General features: G+C 35.5%; 1 protein-coding gene across 3 annotated transcripts in view; it reads left to right on the top strand.

Moving 5' to 3' along the window:
• Window positions 1-260: 260 nt before the first annotated feature.
• Window positions 261-22217, top strand: part of LOC128660494 (uncharacterized) — a 143053-nt gene continuing 121096 nt past the window's right edge. The window contains exons 1-6 of one of the 3 annotated variants that reach the window (XM_053714381.1): window positions 261-325; window positions 4133-4309; window positions 7091-7132; window positions 7695-7775; window positions 10025-10105; window positions 17680-17704. In XM_053714381.1, coding sequence (XP_053570356.1) covers window positions 7100-7132; window positions 7695-7775; window positions 10025-10105; window positions 17680-17704 — 220 coding nt within the window. In that variant the 5' untranslated portion in view covers window positions 261-325; window positions 4133-4309; window positions 7091-7099. Of the gene's footprint in view, window positions 326-4132; window positions 4310-7090; window positions 7133-7694; window positions 7776-10024; window positions 10106-17679; window positions 17705-22217 lie in introns of those variants that run through there. The other 2 variants (XM_053714382.1, XM_053714383.1) reach the window with 2 other exon arrangements.

Below are 22217 nucleotides of genomic sequence, written 5' to 3'. Positions count from 1 at the left end.
GATTTATCTGTATAATGTCCATAGGTTTGACATATAACAATGATCATATTAAACTATCCGCACAATACTGTTGAACCTGCTAACTCAGAAATCCAAATTACGAACCACCATTTTGTTAACTGACTACCACATAACAACAGCATCATTTACATGTGACTTCAAAGAACCAGCGAATTAGGCGCCATTTGGCGAACAGAGGATAGACGATTTGTGTACACTCGGTCACGTTGGAGGATTACTCTATGGTAAACTACAGGGCGGGCTGCTTGGGACCGGAAGTGTCGTGCAAAGCTTTTGTGGAAGTCGTCTGGAAGGTGCGTCGAAGGTAAAATGTGTCTGTTTAATGAAAATTGTATTTTAGTTTTATGCGTTATTCTGATAATTATAGCGTTATTCTGATAATTATAGCGTTATTAGATAATTATAAGGCTGTAAAACTGGAGCAGTAATTTTGGTGTTCAAGAGAAAGTAGAATGTGAAGCAGACTGAGGCCGAGCGGAGCAAAAGCCCGTGGCGCTAATAGCACGTTGAACCCCAACATATTGCTTTTTAAGGACAAACAGAATTATTTCCGAAGTTATAGTCCGTTCCTTAAATACAATTTAAACTGCATTATGGCATTATTAATTTGTAAAGTAAAATGTTTGCTTTTGGTATAACTATACATTTACTTTTTATTTAAATGTTTGGATTATACGTTGGCTATTTTATTAGTGTAACCCACTAGTTTTCAAACCTGTCCTCAGGCCTCCCCAACAGGCCAGGTTTTCTGGATTACCTTGGGTGAGAGCAGGTAAATTAGCCAGGTTTACTAATCAGCTGATTGTTTTACCTGTGCTTTAGTTTAGACATCCACAAAATGTGGCCTGTTAAGGAGACTTGAGGACTGGTTTGAAAACCAGTGGTGTAACCTAATTGTATAAAATTTAAAGGGATAGAAAGGTCAAAACCCGAAATGTGCTTAGGTGCATTTGTTTGAAATAGAATCAAAATTACATGATCCTGATAGAGCACGTTATTTTAAACAACTTTCCAATTGGTATCTTGTTTAAAAGGATTTCAATTTCAGGAGTAGCACAAGAATATTAGTCCCCTGTGTTAAATGTAGATACATTTTACACACATGCTCAGATTTTCTTATTCCTAGCACATACTAACATTAATTTTTTTGTGATGCTTATAGGGCATACACTTTTAACTATTTCCAAATTTATGTGTTTTTAATTTGCTTTGTTATTTTTGGTATCCTTTGAAAAGCATTCATAGGTAGGCTCAGGAACATCAATGCACTACTGGAAACTAGTTGCTAATTAAAGGGACAGTAAACCTTAAAAATGTTATATAATTCTGCACATAGTGCAGAATTATATAACATATTAGCCAAACATTTATAAAACGTAATTTCCCCTATTAATTAAAAAAAATCCAAAAAACCCCCCGCTGTTTCACAGACCTGCTCTCTGCTGAGCGGGTTTGTTATATTTACTCAGCGCATCGGGCCAGCTGTATAGTCGCAGCCTGGCCCGACTGCGCCATAAGACTAAGTGCAGCTCGTTTTATAAATGTTTGGCTAATGTTATATAATTCTGCACTATGCAGAATTATATAACATTATTTTTAAAGTTTACTGACACTTTAATGGCTGCATATACATGTCTTGCCATTGGCTCACAAGGTGTGTTCATGTAGCTCCCAGAAGTGCAGTGCTGCTCCTTCGAATAACAAGAAAATGGCACAAGTTTGATAACAGAACTTAATTGGAAAGTTGTTTAAAATTGTGTGCTCTGTCTGAATCAGGAAAATAAATCAGGTTTCATGCCACTTTCAGTTCTTTTTAGGGCTGCAACTAACGATTATTTTCATAATCGATTAATCGGCCGATTATTTTTTTGATTAAGCGACTAATCGGATAAAAAATAAATAATTTAGTGAGGTATACCTGTATTTAAAATAAAATCCACATACTTAGTGTTATAAACATAAACTTCAGACTAAAACTTTACAACTTTACTTTAACAGAATTGTTGGTCCAATTTTTTAAGCAGCAGAACAAACTTTAATAATTAAGCAAAACAAATCCACAAACTGAAAAGAGAACTAGTAAGAGGTAGACTACCACTATTTATAACATTCTGTTATTCACTCTTTCAGAAACTTTGCATTGAAATGCAAAAATGTTAGCATGTCCACATGCTCCTGGCTGAGGCTGGCATACTTTTTTTGCAAGGTATTTAGCCTGCAGCAGAGGAGAGGCGCTCAGATGGTGTTGAGGTGCCTGAGATGCATAAGTAGGGTTTTGCCAATTTCACCAAGATGGGCTATTTATTTTTGTTAGCTCTCCACCAATGCAAGGGGCCTCTTAACAAAGTAAGCCTGGACTTCATTCTGACATAAAAATATCTTGAATATCTATATGCAATGGTAAACAACCAGCTATAATGTTAGGGGAAACATATCTAGTCCACTCTTAAAATAATAGATATATACTTAAATAGGTTGAATGTGGTACATAATCCATTTAATTAAAAATAGGCTAAAGAATGGAACTTGATGATAATAGGTAATAGTGGCATCAATACATATAACAAATGCCATCAATCTAGGGCTAGGTGTAAATAAGCAGCTCAGCACTATATCATGCAAAGCACAGTCCCAAATCACCTGATTTAATATAAACACTTCAAATGATGACTCCTATTATTTCTAGGTAGCAGATAAGACAGTAGTAGTTGTAAACTTAAAAAGAAACTTATACTGTCCTGAAAAAATAAGTAAAATGTCTGTACATGTCCTTTAGGCTAAGGGCAAAACCATAAAACAAAATGCCATGTGCAGGAGCTCATTGGAGTAAAGTAGCTGGTGCTGTGCACAAACCAACTAATCGATTGAGATTCGTTGACAACTATTTTCATAATCGATTATGCCGATTAGTTGTTGCAGCTCTAGTTCTTTTTGGACAAATCGTGATAAAATATAGCTGGCATATACATTTTACATAAGTCCTGGTATTTTTCTGTATTTCAGTATGTGTGTGTATATTAGGGTTGCACCGATACAATTTTTTTATGACCGAGTACAAGTACCGATACTTGTTTTCAAATACTCGCCGATACCAATTACCGATACTTTTTTTTTTTTAATGTCATGTGACAGTTTACCAAGCACAATACAGACTTATTATTTAAGATCCCTTCTTTATAATTATAAAGGACTGTAATTCAAGACATTATGAAATAATAAAACAGTTTTATTTGTCACAAAGTTCACTGAACATGTTTATAAATAAAAAAAATTACAATAAAATATTAAATTTAAAGGGGTTATGCAATTGGGTTGTAGGGCTGTTATATAACATCAATCTGACATTTGTATGGAGGTTCGACTCTAAGTTGAACTTTCCACACTACGGCATGGGGCAGAAAGATATTTTTGGCCCATTTAAGCCAGAGCTGGAAATCTGTTTAACTGCCCAGTACTTCAGGGGTTTGTCTGAACGAGGTACAGTGATCTCTCCTACAATAATACAAATAACAGCAATTTGTATTGGCAGAACAGTAGTAAACAATTTTTAGTTTAGTCTCCACTCCAGTTTAAAATGAAATGGGAACGTGCAGTTTGAAAAAACGCCACAAGATAGCATATGGGTAGGAAGTGGAGGTATCGGTCCATTTGCACGAGTACAAGTACTCATGCAAGTACTTGGTATCGGTACCGATACCGATACTAGTATCGGTATCGGTGCAACCCTAGTGTATATAATAGAAAAATATGTGACACATTTTTCATTTGTGGTTTCATTAGTTGGTGTACTTCATTCTGAATAGCGTACAAGGCAAATATGCTTTAATGTAAGTAAAATTTCTCTAAACACGGTTTATAATTATAGCAAGAAAAGGTGATGTAACAGCTAGATACTGAGTGACTATATGAATGTTTAAATAGATGAAGAGGGTGCCACATAGCATAATATAAAGAATAATACAATTTAAAAGTGAGAAGCATCTCTGGTGTACATTTTTCAGATCCCTGGCTGAATTTACTATGTACTAGTATAACATTTTGTACAGTAAGTTTAAAATTTGTTATAAACGTTGCTGCTTCTCCCTCTCTGATAATGTTGTTATTGATTCAGGAATAATACTCTACCACTGGTGGATTCAACAAGAAAACAAGAAATACTTGGACGTTTGGAGAGGCTGAGGAGGATAACTTTCATTTGCAGATCTTGCTCCTTTTTTTTTTTTTTATAACCAAGAATTGTGGGCTAGTGGTGTTTTTAGCTGAAGCAAAGGACATAGCAACCTGACAGGTACTTTTTTTTGTATTTTCAGTCAGAAAAGATTGGAGATGATTATTTAATCTTTCATCAAACTAAAGTACTGCTGAGGACAGTATATTGTTTATTTTCTAAGATGATGTTAATTTCCTTTCATTTAAGTGCAATTATATATATCAAAAAGTACATTGTATAAAAAATGTTTTGGAATTCAGTTTTTTTAGTTTTAATGGCTATTTAAAGCAGGACTTGACACATTTAGTTTATAATGTAGAAGTCAGAAAGTTACCTCTGACACACACACACGTCTCTACAGATGTGCACTGTCACTTTGAAAATAGACAACTCTCGGTGAATAGCTGCATGTAACAACACACACATGCATCTTTAAAGAGATATGAAACCCCCCCCCAAAATATTTTGTGATAGAGCATACAATTTTTAAAAAGTTTCTTAGATGCTTCAGTCCTGTGATAATCAGTGTTTAAGAGATACCTAGGTAGAAATAGTGTTGACATAGTGCTTCAGAAATAATTTTTCAGATAAGGCATGCAATTTTAAACAACTCTTCAATTAACTTTTATCATCTATTTGCTTTGTTCTTTTGGCATTCTTTGTTGAAAGCTAAACCTAGCTTGGCTCATTTGGTAATTTCTAAGGCTTGATGGCCACTTCTAATCTCAGTGCATTTTGACAGTTTTTCACAGCTAGACAGTACTAGTTTAGGTGTGCTAAATAATGTGCTCACTCCCATGGAGTTATTTATGAGTCAGCACTGATTTGCTAAAATGCAAGTCTGTCAAACTGAAATAAGGGGACAGTCTGCAGAGGCTTAGATACAAGGTAATCGCAGAGGTAAAAAAGTATATTAAGTGTTGGTTAAGCAAAGCTGGAAATGGGTAACAAAGACATTATCTATCTATTTTAAACAATAACAGTTCTGGAGTAGACTGTACCTTTTTTAAAGGGATGTGAAACCCACATTTTTTCTTTCATAATCTAGACAAAGCATCCAATTTTTAGCATCTTTTTAATTTGCGTCTATTAAATTACCTTTGTTCTTTTGGTATTTTTGTTGAAGAACAGGGACCTAAAGTGATGGTAAACTCTACCCATTTTCAAGTCAGATCCGGAATGTTAGTGATATTTTAGATGGAGTTAAATTCATCATTTGTATTGAAGATGCGCTGTAACTTACTTTTTAATATAGATATAAAATTAAAATACCCGCGCTCTGCAGCCCACTTTAAAAGTCAAATTTTCTTTGAGACACTTTTGTTACAGCTATAGAACTGATTGGACAACAGTTCAAACTTTTAGCTCACAGAAAATGTGACTTTTGAAGTGGGTGGCAGAGCACAGGAAATTTGAATTTCATATCTACATTAAAAAGTAAGCACATTTTCATTACAACTGATGAATGAACATCCATCTAAAGTATCACTGATGTTCCAGATCTGATTTTAAAAAGTGGAAAGTTTACCATCACTCCAAGGCAGAATATACTGCAGAACCGTTTCTGCAGAATTTTTTTTTGCCTGCACTTTTAATTTCTGCCTGCAGGTGTTACTGTTCCATTCTCTCTCAATGTAAATATTTTCTACGTTCCTCTCTCCAATTTCCTCTCCCCTTCCTGAACTCCAGTGCGGTACAGGGTAACAGCACATTGCAGAATAGGTAAGTCGGGGCTTAACAAATTTATTCTAGGAGCCAACCAAAATACTTAGGAGCCAGATTTTTTTTGTTTTGTTCGTGTGTCTCTCTGTGTGTGTCTCTCTCTCTCTTAGTGTGTTGAGACACAGCAGAAATTTTTTCATTAAAAAATGTGCCTGGAGCATTATATACTCCAGGCGATAGCCGCCTTATTTCCTGACATATAGTGCACCGGACACCTACCTAGGTATCTCTTCAACAAAGAATACAATTGGAACAAAGCAAATTTGATAATAGAAGTAAATTGGAAACTTTTTTTTTTTGGTGTTAAATTGTATGCTCTGTCTGAATCTTTCATTTATCCGTTAAAGGGACAGGAAAACCCAAAATGTTCTTTCATGATTTGGATAGAACATATTTTAAACTTTCCAATTTACTTCGATTAAATTTGTTTCATTTTCTTATCCTTTGCTGAAGGAACAGCATTGTTCTACTGGCAGCTAGCTGAACACCTGTAGTTAGCCAATCACTAGAGACAAATGTGTGCAGGGAACAGTTGTCAGGTAGCTCTCACTAGTGTAGGATATGTGCATATTCTTTTTCAACAAGGGATACCAAGAGAACAAAGCACATGTTAAAATAGAAGTGAATTTAAGTGTTTTAAGATTACATGCTCTGTATGCAGCTGGAATATCAAGTAATTGGAGACACATTAAATGGATAGTAAGCCCAAATATTTTATTTCCTGATTTAGATAGTATACCCACATTTTTTTTTTCATGATTCGTATAGAGCATGCAATTCTAAGCAACTTTTGAATTTACTCCTATTAATTTTTCTTCATTCTATTGGTATCTTTATTTGAAAAAGCAGGAATAAATGCTTTGGAGCTGGCCCATTTTAGGTTGAGAACCTGGGTAGCCACCAATCAGTAAGCCCTATCCAGGATACTGAACCAAAGCTTTCGTCCCTGCTTTTTTAAATAAAGATACCAAGAGAACAAAGAAAAATTGATAATAGCAGTAAATTAGAAAGTTGCTTAAAATTGCATGCTCTATCTGAATGATGAAAGAAAATATTTGGGTTTACTATCACTTTAAGGAGAAAACAATTTTATAGTACACAGTTTTAGTGTGCTAACACTTTCATTTTCTTTTACAGGGCTTCAAAATGATTTCTGGAGTCTCGACTATCCAAAAAAAGGTGTGAATATGAGGTTTATGGGATTTGTCTTTTTTTTTTTATATACACATGCATTTATGGGGTCCTGGGTAACAATTTACTTACATTGCAATACGTTTGCAGTTAATAAGGTGCAGTTGTATTCAGGACCCCCCCCCCAATTAGTTGGTTTATTAAAATATCTTGTAATCAAGACAACATGGTCTTGTAGTACATTATGCCCTTTAAATGTTGTGGTGGTGTGTGTTTTTTTTTTTTTAATAAAGATTTGTAATATGATAAATACAAATATAGATTATGGTAAGTAAACTAAGCTGAAAACCTTGCTGATGCAGGTTGGGTACCCTGATTCTTATGACAATGTAACTCATCTTCCATGCTTGGGTACCCATGACTAGCCAGACTTTAATAATTTCTCTGCTTGAGTCAATTAATGGCTTAGTCTTTGTCATTGACTCTCCTAAGAAATTGGGAAATTTGTCTATGCTATGACGCCATGTTTGTTTGCCTTTTTTTTTTTTTTGTAACCGCTTTTGCATATGCATTTTATATTGTATTCATAAATAAGTTTTGCTTCTTCCAGAATTTATCAAAATCTCAACTCCAGCAAAACACCAATATGACAGAGAAAAAGCCATTTGAGAGAAAGAAATTTATGTGCCCGGTACGTGTTTTTTGTTTTCATGGCCAGCGTGAGTAATACAATGGGACTTGTATATTTAGAGATTATGAAGGAGCGATAGTTACATTGGAACACTGATATCTGTCAGGAATCCCTGAATATCCCTTGACGTGTGTGTATGTTTTTTGTAGACAAACCAAAGTATTGATCTAGGCCCATTTTGGTATATTTCATGCCACCATTTCACCGCCAAATGCGATCAAATAAAGACGTTCACTTTTTCAAAATTTTAGGTTTCTCACTGAAATTATCTACAAACAGTTAGTGCAATCATAGCATAAATGGTTGTAAATGCTTCTCTGAGACCCCTTTGTTCAGAAATAGCAGACATATATGGCTTTGGCATTGCTTTTTGGTTATTAGAAGGCCACTAAATGCCGCTGCGCACCAAACTTGTATTATGCCCAGCAGTTAAGGGGTTAATTAGGTAGCTTATAGGGTTAATTTTAGCTTTAGTGTAGAGATCAGCCTCTCACCTGACACGTCCCACCCCCTGATCCCTCCCTGACTCCCCTCAAACAGCTCTCTTCCCTCCTCCACCTCACAATTGTCACCGCCATCTTAAGTACTGGCAGAAAGTCTGCCAGTACTAAAATAATGGAATATTTATTTATTTTTTACAGCAGTGATGGATTCCCCCCCCGTCTGCCAGTACCCAGTTTGCTCATAATTTCCCAGTTTTTTTTTTTTTAAACCCAATTTTCTGTAGTGTAGCTGCCCCCCTCCCCCTCCCAGATCACTTTATAAAAAATGTATTTCCCTCTATCTTCCTCCCTCTACCATCTCCCTCCTTCTACCTCCCCCTCTCCGCACTCAATGGAGCGTGCATGCATGCCCTGCGCGCTCCCGATCACTTGCAGGCTCTTCAGGGACAGGATCCAGAAGTCCATCCATCGATGGGCCCGCCTCCCAGCAACAGCTCCCATCAATGATTGGCACCATTGATGGCCGATGCAGAGAGGACTACAGAGTGGCTCTCTCTGCATCGGATGTTTAAAGGGAATTGCAGGATGCCTCAATATCGAGGCATCACTGCAATACCCTAAGAGCTGCTGGAAGCAATCGCTTCCAGCTCTCAATTATACAGAGGACGTACCAGGTACGTCCATTGTCACTGACAATTTTTGCAGGACGTACCTGGTACGTCCTCCGTCGTTAAGGGGTTAAAGTCCCAAGCAGTTTACATAAAGGGTTTTGTACCTGTATTACTTTATGCACACTTTGACATATCTTCATGCTACAACTAATATAAGCAATATATTAAGATCTCAATGGTATGCTATCGTGCTTGAGTTGGTAAGTGTATAATTAAAATGAATGCAATTATTTTCATTTATTTTACAATACAGTAAAATAATTACACTATTTAGGAACAGTGAGCGAATATTTTACACTTCTGTTTTTTAATCCCATTATAGACTTTTCAATAGATATTTTCTTTATCTGTTGATGTAAGAGAACTATAAGAAGTTGACAATGGGTGGTTGGTTATATCAGACTTATTCTTAATCATCAGGTTTTTCTTAGAGAAGGTTGTCACATATTTCTGATGCAGACCTTAATAATATCATATGATCTCAATGCTAATCCTCAGAATGCTTAATATGCTTATGATTTATGCAGTGTTCTCGTAGGACTTTTTTAGCGGATGTACCATCTGGCGAAAACGTAAGCTAAAATGAGCTATTAAAAATGTTAGTTTTATTGCACAAATTATAATTTAATAAATTTGTTAAATTCAATTAATTTGTTCTTTAGATAGCAGAAAATATTACACTGCCATCATCCAGCTACTTCATAATGCCACACCTGGCTGACATTTTCTGTGGAGTACACATTCTAGATATCCTTAAATTATTGTAGTGTTGTTTGCCAAGCATCCCATTGTGGACACACCAACTGGCCAAGACTAGAGGACTTCCTAACTTTTCTCACAGTGGCTATCTTTGTCACCTTTGCTCTGGTAGAGAGATACCCAAATCCTAGTCTATTATTGTTTATTGAATAGAGCTGTTGTCATGGGTTGGTTCCTAATGTCAACGCAGTATCTCCTGAAAGTCATCTTGGATATCATTCAGTGAAGATGAGTGGGTATTTAAAAGTAACTGAATAAATTCAACTAAAATCATATACAAAACCAATTATGATATTGTTTGTAAATTGTCCGCTTGAGTTTTGTATCTAACTTTTTTTCATCCTTTTTCATATAATCTTTTGTTTTATTTTTGCAGGTTTGCAAGTTTACCTGTGATACTTATCAAATACTTCATGATCATTTTATAGAAACTTGGCATAAAAGGGTTGACAAACAGGTAACATGCTTAATGCTAGTTTATTGAGTTAATTAGCTCCTTACACTTTCTTTTTTCATAGCTTTACAAATAGCATAATTTTAAATAAGACATGACAAATCTCTTATATACACACACTTTTTAAAATGCAATTTAAAAGTGAGCTACTGTGCATTGATTTATATCATGTACCAACATCTCCAGTTTTCAAAGTATATTTTCTTTAGTGACTGCATTTAATTAGATGCAGTCTACACTGTGTAGACAGCTTTATAAAACTGTATCACTGTAGTGACTTAAGTAATATTTGTAGCTAATGTCATGAGTCCTGAACAAATTTAAACAGTCTTTATTCTTAGGTATGTTTAATGTTTTATTGCTTTACCGCATTCCACAAGGAATAATTTTTTTATTTTTTTTTTTTTTTTTTTTTCCATGGATTTAACAATCTTTTTGTAAAGATTTTGTTATTCCATTCGTGTTATTTAATCATTTTGTCCAAAATGTTTTTTGTTTTTTTTTGTATTTCTTGGGCTAGGGGGTGGGGTTCTATCCTGGCAGGCATCTCTTTGCTATTAATATTAAAAACTTAATTTCAGTTCTCTTGATTTTTCTTTTCTTTTTTAACTTGCACTAGTGCCTCTCCTTCTGAAAGCATCTTCTACTTAGGGAGCATTGCATTGCCTGGCAGATTGGTCCACTGCTGGTTGACAGATCTACCCCGGTTGTTTATAGCAACCTTCTTGACTTCATAAATCTAGTTTTAATGGTAAATTATACCATTGAAAAGTAGTAAAAAAAAAGTGCAATGGAAGAATGCAAATGTTACACCAATGATTACTCTCAATTATTTTTTTGTTCCTTTTTTATTTTGTTTACTTGTAATGTAAGTAACACTGAGTGCGCTTAGAGTTAAAACGAGAGATTTAATGTTTAGAGTTTCTTCATAGAGTTTCTGGGAATCATAATGAAAGATGCAATGACCGCTGACAACACTGTAAGCGAAACCTAAATGTGTGCCATGTTATTGAGAACAGATTCAATATAATATGCAAGTTCTTAGCATAGTAACTGAAATGGATCTTCTTCTGCTACTGTCTTGGCCCTCCCTGGTAATAATTACCAGTGAACAACACCTCCCCTCCCTCAAGCTGTGTTTCTGAGTATGTTCCTTCTTGGTAGTGATTTATGGAACCAGGGCATTTTGCCATGTATGCATGTATGTAACTTCATTTATGCAACCAATAAGTCTTTGGGTTTGGTGTGCAGTGGTAAGCCTCTCCATCCGTAGTTGCTGTGTGGGGGCTGCCATGTACCAGAAATAAACTTCTGTAATCTATCCAGGGCTGGATTTTTAAGTAAGAATTGTAACCAATGATTGTGTGGCGTTGTGGGGGTCTTGTCTGAGGGCTGCTCGGAGCATTGGCGTGAGTCTTTTTTTGTTGTGCAGAAAGATCTACTATGATATAGAGTCTTTCTCCCCATTAATGTCACTAGTGAGGAATACAGCCTCTGGATGTTTTTTGCCTGTATGTGCCTGTGCATCTATCTTTATCATGCAGCATTTAACTGCTCCTCTTTAAGCAACAGTGCTATGCTTATAAAGGAGCTGGCTGTTCAGTTTGTAATTGCCATTGGGACCTCAGACATTAATGCAAGGTATGTGTGTTCTTGGATATGTAACCCTAATTATTTCTTAGGCTGTGAATGTTATATATTTATTTCCTTTGGCCTAATCTCAGCCATTTGATTATTTTGCTTCAAGCCTTGCTGCAGTAGTTACTGGTTTTATTTGTATACTAAGCATCCTTGGCCAAAAAGAGGTTATTTTTCCCCCCCAGACATCTGTCTTAAGTTGTTCCAATTATACTGTACTTGCATATTTTGTTGATAAACATTTTTTCTTCCTAGATACTGCATAACTTGTATGTGTTATGGTGACCAACACATCCATTATTTTTAACATTATTAGATTGTTCTGGAATATATTTTCTTAATTTTCTTCCAGTCCTTTAAAAAAAAAAAAAAAAAAAAAGACACGACCTGTGTTCCTACCTTGGATCTTGAGTAGTCAAGGCAGTACTTAACAATTTACAGGAGGTCATGCCTAATAAAATTGTACTTCCATTTGTGTGTGTACATAAATATTTTTCATGGTTTATATAAAAATGTATGGCTGGCTCTTAGGGGTCATATACATTTGTCAACCTCTTAATGAAGATGTCTGGATGTTTTTATCTTGCAATAAGGAGTAGGCAGATATAAATTCTGCTGTCAGAGGTTTCGCTACCAGAAAATAATTGTCTGCAAATATTTTAATAAGATTGTGTAACACATTAAAGCTTATCAAGCAAAACATCCGCAACTACTGCATGACCTAAAGGTGTATTCTTAGGGCATTTTCTTATTGATAGACTGCTGTCCTTAACCTTCACAACTGATCTCTGTATTGATCACAAAAAATTGTGAAGCACTTCAAGCTCATTTTATTTTCATTCATTCAAAGAAAGACAGTCAGTACTGCAGTGATTAAATTAGTAACCGTATGGTTTTATTGGCAAAATGCCCATTAGCATTTTGTACAGTTCTGATGTTTCGCTCATATTCTTGAGAATAAAAGATCTTCACTGCTGAGTGTATAGCCTTGTTTCTGTTATCCTTTTTAAAACACTACTTTTTCCTTTACCCCCATCTTATTAGGGTTACCTTTATAATTTTTTACATCTACATGATTTCTTAAATTGTTCAAGTAATTGAGAAGATTAAAGGGACATAAAACCTTACAAATTTATTTCATGATTTAGGTAGAATATACAATTTTAAACAACTTTTCAGTTTACTTCTATCAAATTTGCTTCATACTCTTTTATCATTTGTTGAAGGAGCAGCAAAGCAATGCACTACTGGTTTCTAACTGAACACATTGGTGAGCCAATGACATTCAGGATATATATGCAGCCACCAATCAGCAGCTAGAACCTAATTTCTTTGCTGCTCCTGAGCTTACCTAGACAAACCTTTCAGCAAAGGATAACAAGAGAGAATATTAAATAGAAGTAAATTGGAGAGTTGTTTAAAATCGCATGAGCTCTCTGAATCATGAATGAAAAATTTTTGGTTTCATGTCCCTTTTAAGCAAAGCATGCAGAAGTAACGTGTTGCCTTTTATTTTTTTCTTTGGATAAACCACTTCTTGATTGTAAAAAGCAAGGGGAAATCTGAGTGAGTTCTACCCTGTTACAGACCCAACTACTGGCAGCAGCTAAGAGATTTGGCTTTTTTTTTTACTGAATGGCATGAAAAGAAGAATCTACACCTGGCTTCTGTATACGTTTTGCTAATCTATGAATTTAGTCCTTCGCTTTCTGAAGGTTCGAATTTTCCATTGTTGGAATTTTCCATCTGTTTGGTTTTTTTTTTATATACTAATTCCTAAAGTATCTTTAATCTTCAGCTTCAAGATTTTTATTCTGACCTTGTTCCTGACTGAGTGTCAAACTTGAGGCTTTAAAGAGTTTCCGCCTCGCATCTTTTTTTTTTTTTGGTCAGAATGATTGTTTGTTTTTTTTAATATATATATATATATATATATATATATATATATATATATATATATATATATATATATATATATATATATATATATATATATATATATATAAAATCTATAGCTGTCAGGAGGCCAACAGAAATTAAGGGGAGGTCATAATAGCAGTCATGCTGTTGGCTGTGAGAACTGCGCTATTACAGCCCTCAAACCCCTTAACGACCAGCAATGTACAGGGTACAGCAATGTACAGGGTACATTGTGGTTATTTAGGGGTTAAAGGGGTGTATAAAATATTATATATATATATATTCAAAATTTAACGCTTATTCTTACAAAAGGTCTTCACACTATGCATATTTTAAAAGCATTTAAGATGTCATATTGGCAGCAAAATGTTTTTTTTTTGTGGCTGTAGAAAATACCGTTTTAAAAGCCTCATCTCCTGTGCTGAGACCATTTTTAAGGACAGATGCTAATGAGCTCTTACTAAGGTCAAACAGTCATTGTTCAGAATGTTGCAGGGTAGGACATCTGAATTATGCACCTTCGATTCTGATAGGAATTGGAGAAAATAAGTTAAACACATTTTTACAGTTTATTTACAGGATAAGGAGGCAAGATTAAATATTTTATTGGGTATTCAGTTTTGATTTTTATGTCTTAATATTTTTAGAGCCCTTGCCAAAGGGGGCTTATGTTATCCTTCATTCTGGTTCCAGAAAGGGACAGACAATTCTTAAGAGTTCTTTAATAAATTAAATTGTTCTCCTATGATTAAGCCCTTGAGCGTCAGAATGTTTCATTTTTTTTTAAAGTGACCTCATTTTAGTAGATCTATGATTTATTTAAGCTTAGATGCATTAATGTGAGTTCTTCACTCTAGAAGATGTTATATGAAGGACAACTCAAATATACTAAATGGTGTGTCTGGTCTGCATTTCTAGTCATATTTGGTGTCAGTTCTTTCTCTGCTGTATACAGATTGGCCCAAGAGTAAATAGAAGAATCCAAAGTTTTCTGGCTCTCCACAAACTTGTTATATAGATGATCTGATGTCAGGAGAGGCATATGTAGAAGTGGTATAATAAAAAATGTTCAGTGACCTTCTGCTTACTCAAAGCAGCTCAAGGCAATGTTCTAATTAGTGGAGATCATATACAGTATTACGTTTAAATATGAAAAGACAAATGATCGTAAGTATGTCTCTTGGATGTCACAGTGCCCAAGGAAAAGGGAATTTAAATTTAGTGATCTCATTTTATTGCTCCATATTCCTTGACTGCATTCATGAAAGGTCTTCAAATTGTGACTGGCTCTATTTTCCACAGTTTAGTGGCAGGTGAGTAGAGAAGATTTTTTTTTTTTTTTTAAGAATGAGTTTGTCAAGTTTCTGTTTATCCACTATCAAAATAGAACTATTGTTTAGAGAATGTAGCCTTGGGACATGGACCTTTAAAAATAAAATTACTACAAGTGCGTTTTATTTTCCTTTGCAATTCGCAGGAAGAAGCTCAGTCCATAACAATATATATTACTTTTTACTCAAGGAACTATGTTGGAGTTAAACGCTTTATTAAGCATGCTTTGCCTCTACTTGAATTCCTCTGATTTTACATCCATATTAATTTACAAATAGGATATCAAGATCTTATTTTAAGTTTATAAATGGAAAATTACAGGAAAATAAACAATTGGATCTTTTTCAAGGAACTCTGTTTTTTGTCATGCTAAAATGAAGTATGTTTAGCACCATTATATTATATTTTGCCTCTTATCAAGATGGATGTTAAATAATTTGCTGATAAAACTCTTTAATGCAAGCTATTCAAAGATGGGACTCCATGTAGAGACTTTCATGTGTAAATTGTAGTATCTTAAGAACTGCATTATTTTCAATGGAGAAAGCCAACAGTAGACTTATTTTTCTTTTCATCTATTTTACCATCTCTTCAGGCTTTTGTTTGATCAAACAGCACTGTGTCAAGAGTTATCCATTGCATACTGAATCTTCTTAATTTTAATTTCTATACTCAAAAAGCAGCAGCATAGTGTTAAATAGTACATCCTTTCCGACTCGATTATGTGTATATCCAGGTTTGGATGTACAAATTTTGTTTAATGATATGGTGACAAGTGAGATTTTAAGCCCACATGCATATGAAGTATCTGCTAAAACTTTCCCTTGCATAGCCTTGAAATTTATTCTTGAACCATTAAGCCAAATGCCATTTGGGATTTGAGAACACACTTTTTTCACTAGGTGGCTAATGCCTAGTGTTTTTCTTACAATTAGTTCTGTAGTGATCCCACAACGTGTTCCCTGTATCTGAGATGCCACTGCATCTGGATCTTAATATTCTTACGATGTTACAAAAAATGAAACCTCTCTTGTGTGGTGTAGAACTTGTGATATCAGTGCTCTGGGTGAAATAGTTACATCTCACTTATTAATAAAATAATATAATAATATAAAAAATAATTCTAACGAGCAGTGGATATTGTCAGCGTTGTGTGACGTTGTTTATCTCCCAAAATTCATTTGTTGCTAATTGACTTTACTGAAGAAAAAGCTATCTATTAAGACAACTTTAGTTGCTTATTATAGAAAGGCTACAGCAAACATTTAAATGTATTTAAAATTAATTTTGCGCAAAGCTGAATAAACAATAGCAATCAGAACTTTAGTCTTATAAATGTCTATTGATGCTTCATTAAGACATCCCCTTTATTTTACATGCTTTTAGGTTATATTGTTTAGATGGCCATCTTTTTAGTACATTTCTATTGGATGGCATTTTTCCCAAATCTTTGCCATCTAAATCATGTTGGCCATCTTTTCCATCTTTGCCACCTTTTTATTCTGAATTTTACATAAAAAAATAAATGAATAGCTCTCCCTCCCTCCCTGTCCCCCTTTCTTTACTAATCAAGTTTATTTTCTTCTTTGGACCTCTGTTCTTCCACAGATAAGCCACTCTGGTTCCTCCCAGGTTTCAATTAAGTCTGTTTAATGTAATTAGACTAGTTTCTTTTACAAGGAAGGTTTCCCAAGGCTTACTAGAACTTCTAAAACGGGCACTTTTATGGTCATTCATCTTACAACTGTTGAACCACTTAATTTTGATGCTTGTTCGTTTTTTTTTTTTTTTTATGGACTAGGTGGCATGTATTTGATTCAACTGGATGTAATATCTTTCCACCTGAAAATAAAAAAAATACAGTGAAGAAATGTGTGTGTATATATATATATATATATATATATATATATATATATATATATATATATTATATATATATATATATAATTTTTTTTATTTGTCTCTTGCTTGTCTCAGATTAATATTATTCAAAAAAGTTCCTTCCCCCAAGGGGCCATTTAAAATCAATGAAAATAAATACAGGCAGCCAGGAAATGAGACAAAATTGCAATGTCCTATATGTGGTATACAGTTTTAGTTTCCTTAGATTCTCTATGGGTTATTTACTTTGTCTTGGATTTTGTTCAAGCTCTGGATAGCTTCTCAATGAGTTTAAAACCACATAAATATCCAATATATGACTCAAACTACCAGATTTTTTTTTCTCCGAAACATCATAGAACCATAATCTGTGCATGAGACCAATATATGCTTTCAAAATCATTTTGCTATGGAGGCATTGCTTTAGTTAGCTATTGTTTCATATTACCATCTCCTAAAAAATCTTTATAGTACTCTTCTGGAGTAATTTCTTCAGTTTTTATCAGAAACTTGTTTTTTTGTTTTTTTCAGTCAGTCTTTTTTCCTCAGGTCTATATCTTCCATGAAGCTTAAAAACTTATTTGGATTTGCCATGGTTTATTTAATTCAAATGCAACAAGTACTAGATGAAGATTTTCTTTTATTAAAAATGATAAAGGCTACAACTTTTCCTATGTGCCATTGGATGAAGTTGGTCTTTATTCTATCTATACCAATAAGAATGATAAACATGTTTTTCTGTTTAACATAATGTTAATAAATTCTTTTGTTTTGTTTTCGGAATGACTTGCATCTGCGCACTAAAGAATACCAGAAAAATTAACAAGCAAGGTAAGTGGATGAATTCTATTTTTCAAATTTGCCTTCAAGGTTACAAAGAAGACTACTCTCTCTCTTTTTTTAGATTTGGGGTTACTATATATATATTTAAAAAAACAAAAAAAAAAAAAAACTAGCATCTTTACCTCCTCCTTAACATGGAACTCTTTAATCTACATACTTTGCATTGGAAAGAACAACCTAAACTATGCGCACTTATATAATACATCAAATATTTACAAATGACCACAAGCTGTATATGGTCACCATAAAAGAAAAATGTAATTTCTAGTATTCACCTTTTATTTAGCATTCAAAAAAGAATTGTATGTACAAGTTAAAAAGTTGATAACAGGCGGGTTAAGAGAGTGTTTTGTGGAATATTGTCAATTTTTGAAGTAGAGCAGGATTCTTGTCTTTTTTTTGTTTTGCCAAATATTAAGTATTCAGTGAATATTACCATTTTTCAAAAATGCAATGCGTTCTTAATTTGCTCCCTTTTTTTTCTCTATGAACAGTGTGAACATTTTTTTCCCTTATATTGTATTCCAGACATGGAAAACTGGAAAATGCACAACATTATAATGCTTTTGGAATTTTTTGTGCTCTATAGAAAACGAATGCAAATGAGTCGTAGTAAAAGTAGCTACATTCTGAAAATAATAATCCTAGCATTGTCTTTGTTTTTGTTAAGTTTTGTTTTCTTCTTCATCTGGTGCAATATAATTTATTGTGGTTACCAAAAAGAAAATACAAGGTTAGGTACTTTGTTTCCCAATTCTGATGATTATTCTATTGCTTTAGCATCCTTTCCCAGTAACATAAGGGACATTCTTTCATTTTTAAAATGTCTGTTCTTTTGCTGTGAGTATGATGATCATCCACTAATTTTTAAATTGTCACGTGTTTCATTGTTTGAAGGTACAAGCTGTAATAGTTGAATTTGGTCCCCCCCCCCCAAAAAAAATGCATTTTTTATCTAATTGAATAGGGTATGTGACTGATTTTCAGTAAAATCTTCTTTAGAGAATAAAATTGTTTTACCTCTAGGCTGATGGATGTGAACCTGTGCATCATTCTTTAGGTTTCTGTCCTCTGCTAATTTTATGGGTAGAGGCTTCCTCATTCGCCACCCTTGTAGACTCCTATGTCTGTCCCTAATCTGCTCATTGTAAATTATGGCTTCTGTAAAGCAAACGGACTCTTTCAAACTTTTCGTTCATTTTTTTGTGTGTTTGGGGCGTTGTTCTTTTGTAGTTTACACCAGAGGACAAATGTAATGCAAGATGCTAGAAGTGCTAAGTCCTTAAAAAAAAAAACATCAAAGTGGATTCACCTTTGCTCCAGCCAGCAGCACAGGAGCTTTAGGGGAATTTTTTTTTTTTTTTTTCTGAAGATATTTCTCCAACATTGGTGTGTCCGTCCACGGCGTCATCCATAACTTGTGGGAATATTCTCTTCCCCAACAGGAAATGGCAAAGAGCACAGCAAAAGCTGTCCATATAGTCCCTCCCAGGCTCCGCCCCCCCCAGTCATTCTCTTTGCCGCTCTGAACAAGTAGCATCTCCACGGAGATGGTGAAGAGTATGTGGTGTTTAGTTGTAGTTTTTTATTCTTCTATCAAGAGTTTATTTTAAAATAGTGCTGGTATGTACTATTTACTCTAAAACAGAAAGAGATGAAGAGTTCTGTTTATAAGAGGAGTATGATTTTAGCAGCAGTAACTTAAAATCGATTGCTGTTCCCACACAGGACTGTTGAGATGAGAGAAACTTCAGTTGGGGGGGAACAGTTGCAGATCTTATCTGCTCAAGGTATGACTAGCCATTTTTCTAACAAGACTTTGTAATGCTGGAAGGCTGTCATTTTTCCCTCATGGGGATCGGTAAAGCCATTTTCTTAGTCTCAAACAGAATAAAGGGCTTATTATGGACTGTAAACTGGTAGGACCACTTTTATGGGCTAAATCGATTGCTTTATTTAGGTATTATTTGCAGTTAAGAAGTTGAATTTCACATTTTTATAACTTTGGGGAACGTTTTTAACGTCAGGCACTGGTTGACACCTTCCCAGTCAGGAAGGCCTTTCTCTGTAGTAGGCAGCGGCATCATTTTCGCGCCATTACTGCGCAGTTACTTTTGAGAACAGTACATTCAGCTGCATGTGTGAGGGTCTGGAAGTCACTGAAAAGGTTCCTAGAAGGCTTCATTTTTGGTATCGTATACCCCCCTGGGATTTGTGAAGTCGCAGCAAAGGCTGTGGCTGGGACTGTTAAAGGGGTTAAACGTGTTAACGGCTCCGGTTTCCCACTTTTTAAAGGTTAACAGCTTGAAATTTGGGGTGCAATACTTGAATGCATTAAGACACTGTGGTGAAAATTTTGGTAAAGATTGGATAATTCCTTCATAGTTTTTCACATATTCAGTAATAAAGTGTGCCCTGTTTAACTTTAAGAGACAGTAACGTTTTTGTTTTAAAACTGTTTTTGTGCTTGATTACCAGTTTATGCCTGTTTAACATGTCTGTGCCTTCAGATAGTTCATGTTCTGTATGTATGGAAGCCAATGTGGTTCCCCCTTCTAACATGTGTGATAATTGTGCCATAGCGTCCAAACAAAGTAAGGATAGTACTGTCACAGATAGTAAAGTTGCCCAGGATGATTCCTCAGATGAAGGAAGTAGACATAGTTTCTACATCATCTCCCTTCTGTGTCTATACCAGTTACGTCCCGCGCAGTCGACCCCTAGTACTTCTAGCGCGCCAATGCTTGTTACTATGCAACAATTGACGGCAGTAATGGATAACTCCATAGCTAATATTTTATCCAAAATGCCAGCATTTCAGAGAAAGCGCGATTGCTCTGTTTTAAACACTGTAGAGCAGGAGGACGCTGATGATAATTTTTCTGTCATACCCTCACACCAATCTGTAGTGGCAGTGAGGGAGGGTTTGTCAGATGGGGAAATTTCTGATACAGGAAGAATTTCTCAGCAGGCAGAACCTGATGTTGTGACATTTAAATCAAAATTAGAGCATCTCCGCGCATTACTTAAGGAGGTGCTATCTACTCTGGATGATTGTGACAATCTGGTCATCCCAGAAAAATTGTGCAAGATGGATAAGTTCCTTGAGGTCCTGGTGCACCCTGATGCTTTTCCGATACCCAAACGGGTGGCGGACATAGTGAATAAGGAGTGGGAGAAGCCATGCATACCTTTTGTCCTCCTCCTATATTAAAAAAATTATTTCCTATGGTCGACCCCAGAAAGGGACTTATGGCAAAACAGTCCCTAAGGTCGAGGGGGCAGATTCTGTTTCTACACTAGCCAAATGCACGACCATTCCTATTGAGGACAATTGTGCTTTCAAAGATCCTATGGATAAAAAATTGGAGGGCTGCTTAAAAAGATTTTTTGTACAGCAATGGTTACCACCTCCTTCAACCTATTTCGTGCATTATTCCTGTCACTACAGCGGCGTGGTTCTGGTTCGAGGAACTGGAAAAGTCGCTCTGATGGAGACTCTGTATTGAGGAAGTCATGGACAGAATTCACGCACTTAAGTTAGCTAATTCTTTTATTTTAGACGCCGCTTTGCAGTTAGCGGCGAAAAATCAGGTTTTGCTATTGTGGGGCGCTCTGGCTAAAGTCTTGGTCGGCGGATGTATCTTCCAAGACAAAATTGCTTAATATTCCTTTCAAAGGTAAGACGCTTTTTGTGCCAGAATTGAAAGAGATCATTTCAGACATCACCGGGGGAAAGGGCCATGCCCTCCCACAAGATAAGCCTTTCAGGGCTAAGAATAAGTCCAATTTTCGTTCCTTTCGCAATTTCAGGAACGGACCGGCTTCCAACTCTGCAGCCTCTAGACAAGAGGGTAACGCTTCCCAGACTAAACCAGCTTGGAAACCAATGCAGGGCTGGAACAAGGGTAAGCAGGCCAAGAAGCCTGCAGCTGCTACCAAAACAGCATGAAGGGGTAGCCCCCGATCCGGGACCGGATCTAGTAGGGGGCAGACTTTCTCTCTTCGCTCAGGCTTGGGCAAGAGATGTTCAGGATCCCTGGGCACTAGAAATAGTCTCTCAGGGTTATCTTCTGGAATTCAAGGAACTACTCCCAAGGGGAAGGTTCCACATGTCTCACTTATCTTCAAACCAAATAAAGAGACAGGCATTCTTACATTGTGTAGAAGACCTGTTAAAGATGGGAGTGATACACCCAGTCCCAACTGTGGAACAGGGTCAGGGGTTTTACTCAAATCTGTTTGTAGTTCCCAAAAAAGAGGGAACTTTCAGACCAATTCTGGATTTAAAAATTCTAAACAAATTTCTCAGAGTTCCATCGTTCAAATGGAAACCATTCAAACAATTTTACCTACAATCCAGGAGGGCCAATTTATGACTACTGTGGATTTAAAGGATGCGTATCTACATATTCCTATCCACAAAGATCATTATCAGTTCCTAAGGTTCGCCTTTCTGGACAAGCATTACCAGTTTGTGGCTCTCCCATTCGGGCTAGCC

The sequence above is a fragment of the Bombina bombina genome, chromosome 5, assembly GCF_027579735.1.
Source record: "Bombina bombina isolate aBomBom1 chromosome 5, aBomBom1.pri, whole genome shotgun sequence".
In the NCBI taxonomy this organism is placed as follows: Eukaryota; Metazoa; Chordata; class Amphibia; order Anura; family Bombinatoridae; genus Bombina; species Bombina bombina.
Note: the sequence above shows the minus strand (reverse complement) of the source record. Positions and strands in the feature narration are given on the sequence as shown.